At 46.3% G+C, this 9,200-nt stretch overlaps 1 protein-coding gene across 1 annotated transcript; it reads right to left on the bottom strand.

Moving 5' to 3' along the window:
* Nucleotides 1-922: 922 nt before the first annotated feature.
* LOC144479386 (cathepsin L-like) lies at nt 923-8,244 on the bottom strand. Its single transcript, XM_078198007.1, has 4 exons — nt 8,047-8,244; nt 3,521-3,689; nt 2,738-2,843; nt 923-977 (listed from the first exon to the last, which is right to left on the bottom strand). Exons 1-4 carry the CDS (start codon nt 8,242-8,244, stop codon nt 923-925), a joined length of 528 nt encoding a protein of 175 aa, XP_078054133.1.
* Nucleotides 8,245-9,200: the final 956 nt, after the last annotated feature.

Genomic DNA, 9,200 nt, shown 5'->3' with positions numbered 1-9,200 from the left:
GATTAAAGTCACCTCACTGGAGAAGGTGGTGGCGAGCTGCCTCCTTGAACCTTGCTGAGAGGAAAGCTCGCTGGTGGTGACATTTCCATGCATCTGCTGCCCTTGTCCTTCCAGGTAGTAGAGATTGTGATTTTGGAAGGTGCTCGCAAAGATTCTGAGGGTGGTATACACTGTTGTTGGTATCCCGATGTTGGAGGGAGTGAATAATAAGTCTTGTGAATAGAGTGTCAATCAAGCGGGCTGCTTTGTCCTGGATGTTGTTGAGTTTCTTGAGTGTTGCTGGAGCTGCACTCATCCAGGCAAGTGGAGAGTATTCCATCACACTCCTGACTTGTGTTTTGTAAATGGTGGACAGGGTTTGGGGAGTCAGAAAGCCAGTTACTCACTGCAGAATCCCCAGCCTCTGACCTACTCTTATAGCCACAGTATGTGAATGGCCAATCCCAGTTGTTTCTGGTCAGTGGTAATCTCCAGGATGTTGATAGGGGTGTTTAAGTGATGATGACATCATTCAATGTCAAGGAGAGATGGTTGGATTATTTCTTGTTGGTGATGGCCATTGACTTGCAATTGTATGGCATGAATATGACTTGCCATTTGTCAGTCAAAGCCTGAATATTGTCCTAACATGAGGAACTCCTGCAGTGATGTCCTGGGACTGAGATGATTGACATCCAACAACGACAGCCACCTTCCTTTGAGCTTGGTATGACTCCAACCAGCAGACAGTTAGCTCTGAGTTTGATTCCCAGTGACTCCACTTTTGTTTGAGCTCCTTGATGTCATGATCAGTCAAATGCTGCCCTGACATCAAAGGCAGTCACTCGCACCTCACCTCTGGCATTCAGCTCTTTTGTCCACATTAGGATCAAGGCTGTAATGAGGTCAGGAGCTGAAAGGCCCTGACAGAACCATGCCATCATCATTGCTGGGTCAAAGTGCTGGAGATCACCTTGAAGATCATAACAGCACCATAACTGGAAGGACCACACCTTAAAAAGAATCACCAGTTTCTGATCGCAACTTCATTGCAATGTTAATAGAAGCCTGCTTGTGTCACTAATAAATAAACTTCAAACAACTAAGGATTGGCAGTACTGTGACATAACCAACACTGTTCTCATTTGCTAATCACTTTTAGTTTATTTTTATTACTGTCACAAGTAGGCTCACATTAACACTGCAATGAAGTTACTGTGAAAATCCCCCAGTCGCCACACTCCGGCATCTGTTCAGGTACACAGAGAATTTAGCATGGACAATGCACCTAACCAGCACGTTTTTGGGACTGTGGGAAGAAACCGGAGCATCCGGAGGAAACCCACGCAGACACGGGGAGAACGTGCAAGCTCCGCATGGACAGTGACCCAAGCCAGGAATCGAACCCAGGTCCCTGGTGCTGTGAGGCAGCAGTGCTAACTGCTGTGCCGCACATCAAGAAAGGTAAGGTGGAGCAAAGTGACTCGGAAAGTTGCAGAATTAACAAATGTCACAACCCAAAATAGGCCATCTAGCCCATCGAGATAGTTTGCGCCACTTGCGCCATCTAGTGTACACCCACCTTATCACTGACTATACTCCTTACAATTCTCTTCTTCAGGCATCTACCTCATTCCCCGCAGCCCCCTCCCCCACCCCCGCTTCCCGCCCCCACCAACACTGAAAGTAAACAATGACAATCGGATTATTTGAAATTTGCTTTTATTGATCATACAAAGTACTATTCTAAGAACCCAAAACCAATGCAGCAGAATACAGTTCATATTGCAAAGTTTATCATAAATGCACATGGAGACCACGTGACCTTACTTCTTGCTGCACCTACAGTCTATGGAGTCTTTATTACAGTCTAGAAACTGGCAGTGCAGTTACAATATCATAATTTCTTGCTAAATACACTTTGTCATCTGAAATAATTTCTTCAGAACTATTTTCTTTTTGTTATTGAAGTCGAAATTCTTCAGACGATGGGGTACGAAGCACAATGGGTAATGGCACACATGTTCTTGCCCATAACTATGCGCATGTAGCCTCCCTCACCCCAGGATGTTCCCCAGCTAGAAAAGGAGGTTACATGTTAATATCCGACACCAATCAAATCAAATCCAAAATTAACAGAGTTAACAGAGAAATGGAGCATCGAACACAGGTGTCGGAGTAGAGGCCATTTGGCCCTTCGAGCTTGCACCACAAAAACAGCAGCGCCCAATGTAGGGATGCTTTGCAAGTTTGCTTTGGTAATATTGGCCACTTATTCATGTATCTTGAATGCATTTGGATTCATTTAGCTTACATCCTCAGCAGGATATCAGATTTACTTTACAACGAGTTCACTTCCAGAGATACACAATCCGTTCAGAAAAAGTCTTTGGATAATTAGATGAAGTACCAAACGAAAGAGACAACACATTTGTGTACACTTACATTTCAGATTAGTTTTGAGACAATGGAGGGAATTTTCCCGTCCTGGTTTTGGGACGGGTGCAGCTGGAAAATTCCGGCCTCCAATTAGCCTTCAGGAGAGCCAAACTCAAGCCCACGTTCTTTAGTTCTTCCTCTTCATCAGATAATTTATTTTCAGGTCTCCTTGGACAGCACCAACATCCTTGGGGCTACCATTGACCAGAAACTCAACTGGACTCGCCATATAAACAGTGGTTACAAGAGCAGATCAGAGACTGTGGCGAGTAACTCACTTCAATGTACCTGATACTCTTAATTGGTTCCTATTACTTGCCTGTTCTTAGCGATCCAATAGGGTTTTGGTTCTTTGTCCACGTATCCTACCAAGAGCACTGCATGGTTAACTTTTATACTGTTGCAGGTAGCATCATCCAAAACCCCTGTAAAATGGAGGATAGTACTTTAGATGCAGAGAATTCCAAATTGATAGAACGTTATACAAGATCAGGAGGGTCAGAAGTACAAGATTTTGTGTTCGTCTATCATCTTTCACCGAGCAACTCATCCCAAAGGTCATCCAAACAGGAAGCAGTTAGGATGGGCCTGGTTAAAGAAGGAAATTTCAATAAAGAACTTCAAAGGAGAGAAGTAGCAAAGCGAAGAATAAGAGGAGGTGTGACAGGACTGTGGAATATCCCTAAATGTGGAGTGTTGCAGTAGCACAGTGGTTACCACTGCTGCCTCGCAGCATCAGGGACACAGGCTCAATTCCTGGCTTGGGTCACTCGCTGTGTAGAGTCTGTACATTCGCCCCCGTGTCTGCGTGGGTTTCCTCTGGGTGCTCCGGTTCCCTTCCATAGTCCAAAGATGTGCAGGTTAGGTGGATTGGCCATGCTAAATTGCCCCATAAGTGTCAGGGGGGCTCGCTAGGGTAAATGCACGGGGTTGTGGGGATAGGTCCTGGGTGGGATTGTGGTTGGTGCAGACTCGATGGGCCAAATGGCCTCCTTCTGCACCTTGTGTTTCTGTGTTTCTATGTTACCCCATCTCGCACGGTGAGGTTGTGAGATAGAATCTGAACCATGGTGAATTAATAGAAGTTTAGAATTTTGTTTACCTGACTTGTAAAAGCTCCAGGATTTTTCTGATGCCTGGACCAGTACAGAAATGGGTCCAACAGTTGCCACTAGTGCTGCTAACTTTTTCTCACTAATGGGCTTAATCCGTTTGAATCCGTGAATTCTGGTGAAACTCTTCGAGATGTTAAATAAGCATTCTTTGTTCTCCTGTAATTAAAAATGGGAATCTGTTGGAAAATTGGCCGATAATAATTTCCATAAACTTCAACTTCCACATGAAAAATCTCAGTCAACTTTCATCCCTGGGCCTCGCTCTCCTCCCCGATCGCTTGTTCCATCAACATATCAATGCCAAATTCCTCACCTTCATCAAAGCCTTACTCATCCCAAACCCTTCACACCCCCGCAGCCTAAAATTCTTAAGCAAATCATCCATCACTTGACCTCTGTGCATTCCCCTGCCCCTCATTGAGAAGTGTCAGACCCATCTGGACCCAAACCTTGTGCTGACTCTCTCTTTCTCTCGTCTTCTTGTGGGCGGCACGCCGCTGCATCACGGCGTCAGGGACCCAGGGTTCAATTCCGGCCTCGGGTGACTGTGTGGAATTTGCACATTCTCCCTGTGTCTGCGTGGGTTTCGTCCGGGTGCTCCGGTTTCCTCCCACACTCCAAATTGATTGGCTGTGCTAAATTTCCCCCTTTCAGGGGATTAGGACTGTAAATATGTGGGGTTACAGGGATGGGACGTGGGTGGGATTATTGTTGGTGCAGGCTCGGTGGGCCAAATGGCCTCCTTCTACGCTGCAGGGATTCTATGATTTCTCCCCCTCTCTCTCCGCTGCACAAGGCAAAAATCTCTCCTCAATGTGTTGAGTTAATTGATCTTAGCTGGGGTAGTTCTTTGTGAGGCTGCAGTTTGCCTCAGTGCCCAGTATAGCAACTGAAAATTAAGTCAGTGCTTTCACTCCTGATGATTATCCACAATCCCTCCTGGAAGATGTTTTTTGCATTGGTATTGAATGGGGAAAGCATGTGATGTCTTTGAGGCCACTCATAATCAAGGCTTGACACTTGACCAATGTTTCTTTCGAACAAGTTTGACTCTTCCGAGTGAATACTTCAGTCACTTGATTCATCAAAGAGTGACGCGTCACTGAAAGGTATTGCGATTCAGCAATGGTCACTGAGGAGAGAGTAGTTCTGTTGGGAAGGATGATGGACTAATTACTCCAATGATACACTTTAAGAATGAAAGACATCCTGTAGAACGTAGATTGGGGGCCGATGTCTGAGGGCAAATCAACATCTGGCATGAGGGAGACTTTCAAGTGTAAGTTGCTAGGAATTCAGGACAGGCACATTCCTGTAAGGATGAAGGATAAGTGTGGCAAGTTTCAGGAACCTTGGATAATGAGAGATAGTGTGAGCCTAGTCAGGCAGAAAAAGGAAGCATTTGTCAAGGCTAGGAGGCTGGGAACACATGAAGCAAGTGTGGAATACAAGGAAAGTAGAAAGAAACTTAAGCAAGGAGTAAGGAGGGCTAAAAGGGGTCACGAAAAGTCATTGGCCAGCAGGATTAAGAAAAATCCCAAGGCTTTTTATGCATATAAAAAGAGCAAGAGGGTAGCCAGGGAGAGGGTTGGCCCACTCAAGGACAGGGGAGGGAATCTATGCGTGGAGCCAGAGGAAATGGGCAAGATTTTAAATGAGTACTTTGCATCAGTATTCACCCAAGAGAAGAACTTGGTGGATGATGAGTCTGTGGAAGGATGTGTAGATAGTTTGAGTCAAGTTGAGATCAAAAAGAAGGAGGTATTGGGGGTCTTGAGAAACATTAAGGTAGACAAGTCCCCAGGGCCTGATGGGATATACCCCAGAATACTGAGAGAGGCAAGGGAGGAAATTGCTGGGGCCTCGAGAGAAATCTTTGTCTCCTCACTGCCTATAGGGGAGGTCCCAGAGGATTGGAGAAAAGCCAGTATTGTTCCTTTGGTTAGGACAGGTAGCAACAATAATCCAGGTAATGACAGGCCAGTGAGCCTTATGTCAGTGGTAGGGAAATTATTACAGAGGATTCTTCGAGACATGATTTACTCCCTCTTAGAAATAAGTGGACTTATTAGTGAGAGGCAACATGGTTTTGTGAAGTGGAGGTCGTGTCTCACGAGCTTGATAGAGTTTTTCGAGGAAATGACGAAGATGATTGATGAGGGTAGGGCAGTGGATTTTGTCTACATGGACTTCAGGAAGGCCTTTGACAAGGTCCCTCATGGCAGACTGGTACAGAAAGTGAAGTCACATGGGATCAGAGATGAGCTGGCAAGATGGATACAGAACAGGTTCAGTCATAGAAGACAGAGGATAGCAGTGGAAGGATTTGTTTCTGAATAGAGGGCTCTGACAAGTGGCGTTTCTCAGAGATCAGTGCTGGGACCTTTGCTGTTTGTAATACATATAAATGATTTGGAGGAAAACAAGGGCGGCCCGGGAGCACAGTGGTTAGCACTGCTGCTTCACAGCTCCAGGGACCTGGGTTCGATTCCCGGCTTGGGTCACTGTCTGTGTGGAGTTTGCACATTCTCCTTGTGTCTGCGTGGAGTTTGCACATTCTCCTTGTGTCTGCATGGGTTTCCTCCGGGTGCTCCGGTTTCCTCCCACAGTCCAAAGATGTGCGGGTTAGGTTGATTGGCCACGCTAAAATTGCCCCTTAGTGTCCTGGGATGCGTAGATTAGAGGGATTGGCGGGTAAAATGTGTAGGGATATGGGGGTAGGGACTGGGTGGGATTGTGGTCGGTGCAGACTCAATGGGCCAAATGGCCTCTTTCTGTACTGTAGGGATTCTATGAATTCTATGAAAACGTAACTGGTTTGATTAGTAAGTTTGTGGATGACACAAAGGTTGGTCGATTTGCGGATAGTGATGAGGACCATCAGAAGATACAGCAGGATATAGATTGGTTGGAGACTTGGGCAGCGAAATGGCAGGTGGATTTTAATGCGGACAAATATGAGGTAACACATTTGAGGGTCTAATACAGATCGGAAATATACAGTAAATGGCAGGACCTTTAAGAGTATTGATAGGCAAAGGGATCTGGGTGTACAGGTACACAGGTCACTGAAAGTGGCAACGCAGGTGGAGAAGGTAGTCAAGAAGGCATACGGCACGCTTGGCTTCATCAGCCAGGGCATTGAGTTTAAAAATTGGCAAATCATGTTGCAGCTTTATAGAACGTTAGTTAAGCTGCACTTGGAATATAGTGTTCAATTCTGGTTGTCAAACTACCAGAAGGATGTGGAGGCTTTGGAGAGGGTACAGAAAAGATTTACCAGGATGTTGCCTGGTATGGAGGGCATTAGCTATGAGGAGAGGTTGGAAAAACTTGGTTTGTTCTCACTGGAAAGACGGAGGTTGAGGGGTGACCTGATAGAAGTCTACAAGATTATGAGGGGCATGGATAGAGTGGATAGTCAGAAGCTTTTTCCCAGGGTGGAAGAGTCAATTACTAGGGGGCATAGGTTTAAACTGCAAGGGGCAAGGTTTAAAGGAGATGTAAGAGGCAAGTCTTTTTACACAGGGAGGGTAAAAGAGGTAGTGGAAGCGAACATGATAGTAACTTTTAAGGGGCATCTGGACAAATACATGAATAGGATGGGAATAGAGAGGTCCCTGGAAGGGTAGGGGGTTTTAGTTCAGATGGGCAGCATGGTCGGTGCAGGCTTGGAGGGCCGACGGGCCTGTTCCTGTGCTGCAATTTTTCTTGTTCTTCCCATTGATATTCAAAATGTCATTTGAAACATAGAAAATAGGAGCAGGAATAGGCAATTTGGCCCTTTGTGCCTGCTCCAACATTCATTATGATCATGGCTGATCATCCAGTTCAGTAACCTGTTCCTGCTCTCCTCCACACACCCCACCCCCCACTTCGTACCTTTTGATCCCTTCAGCCTCAAGAGTTATATCTACCTCCTTCTTGAAAACATACAGGGTGGGATTCTCTGCCCGCATTTCCCCCCCGCCCCCCCCCCCCCCCCCCCCCAACCCCCTCAACATGTTTCTTGGTGGCAGGAGATGACCCATCGTTGGCCGGCAGTGGGATCCTCTGCACCCCCATGCCACCACCCACGTCGCTGCCCCCCCTCCCCCACCGCTCCCCCACCACTGGGAAACTCGCGGCGGGAGCGTGCCATCAACTGGAAGATCTCACCCACAATGTTTTGGCCCCAATTACTTTCTGTGATAGAGAATCCCACAGGCTTCCCACTCTCTGGGTAAAGAAACGTCTCCTCATCTCAGTCCTAAATGGATTACCCCATATCCTAAAAAGTGTGACGCCTATTTTTGGACTCCCCCACCATCGGGAACACTCTTCCTCCATCTACCCTGTCAAATCCTGTTGTGTGCCACTATACCTGAGGATTCTCAGATTCAGGAACTTCTGGAAACACATTTTGGAAAAGTTAAGTGAAGCTGTGCCTTAAGCCAGAATATCTCTCAGAACTTATACCTGACAGCCCCATATGAACTGAAGACAGTGGGAGTACAGTGTGCAGTAATTGTACCTTTTCTTGGAAGGGATATGCTTCTTCAGTTTCAATGCCGTGGTCTCGTACGTATTGGAAGGCACGAAACGGTAAGCCTGAACGGCACCCATGATTGCTATATTCATCGGAGCAGTCAACAATGTTTTGTGCGCTCAGTTCTACAAATTGGCCCTTTTCCTTGGCTATTTGGCCTTCCAGAGCTTCAACTGCAGTCATCGCATAGCAGCATGAACACTTTCCCTGAAGGGTAAACAGATCAATTGGCAAATGTTAACATCTTCAAGCCTTTTCTTCATCATCTTCACCAACATGACCGAAAACTAATAGAGATTTTGTGTAGTTGACGATACCTGTGCCTTGCACTCCAGGGAGAGAAATGACATGAAATCTGTTCTGCCCAATATTCTGTTGCAGAATATTCCGTTCCAGACTACTGCCCTTTCCCGAGTATCCATTCACTTTGAGGTGCCCAAACTTGAACTCTTTGTCCATCTCCTGCCTAAGTGACATAACACAACAGTCCAGTCCCCTAGCTCTCACCATGGTTTGCGGACACCAGCATAGCTTGAGGATCAGGGACCAGGTAACAGTGTGCAGGTGAGGAGGGGAAAGCAGAAGTGGCCAAGGATTATAGACAATCACAAGGTGTTCATCCATTCCCCCCGCACCCTGTACTTTCGCAACCTCAGAAATACGATGACATTTGGAAAGCCACAACATGCTTATAGGATTCCAGGCTTCAATTCCAATTGTTCCCACCATCCCAGAGTCCCAATCCCTGCTGAATCCAAGAATTAATTCCGATGAAAATCTGGCTAACCTTGTCCTCTGGAGTAATTGTCACAAGTAAACAACAGTGCAGGGCACAGTAATACCTGGCTTTTTTTTGATAGGACTTGGGCAGGGCACATGAAGCATAATGTACAGCTAGTCTACTGCCTATCCCCAACCTGTTCTCCATAATACAGGCACCCACGAGGTCGCCACCTTTAGGCCTATTGAGGCCTTTAGCTACCCAATTAAGATCTCAATCAACCACCCATTGGGGATTAGAAGGCAAGCAAGATTGGGATGGCTGTTTTTTCAAAGCTCGTGAAAGAGTGGTTGGGAGGTTAGGGAGGGATTGGGCTGTCGCCCAATCCGTCCCTAACAAAACAATCCTGGAATCAACT

This window comes from Mustelus asterias, chromosome 26 (assembly GCF_964213995.1).
Source record: "Mustelus asterias chromosome 26, sMusAst1.hap1.1, whole genome shotgun sequence".
NCBI lineage: Eukaryota > Metazoa > Chordata > Chondrichthyes > Carcharhiniformes > Triakidae > Mustelus > Mustelus asterias.
Note: the sequence above shows the minus strand (reverse complement) of the source record. Positions and strands in the feature narration are given on the sequence as shown.

Bases quoted from the DNA above. Each gene is read 5' to 3' on its own strand.
- LOC144479386 (XM_078198007.1), bottom strand. From the start codon at position 8,244: ATGACTGCAGTTGAAGCTCTGGAAGGCCAAATAGCCAAGGAAAAGGGC. The intron at 3,690-8,046 runs GTACAATTACTG...TTTTAATTACAG, and splicing joins CATATCCCTTCCAAGAAAAG to GAGAACAAAGAATGCTTATT. The intron at 2,844-3,520 runs GTAAACAAAATT...TCCATTTTACAG, and splicing joins CTGGAGCTTTTACAAGTCAG to GGGTTTTGGATGATGCTACC.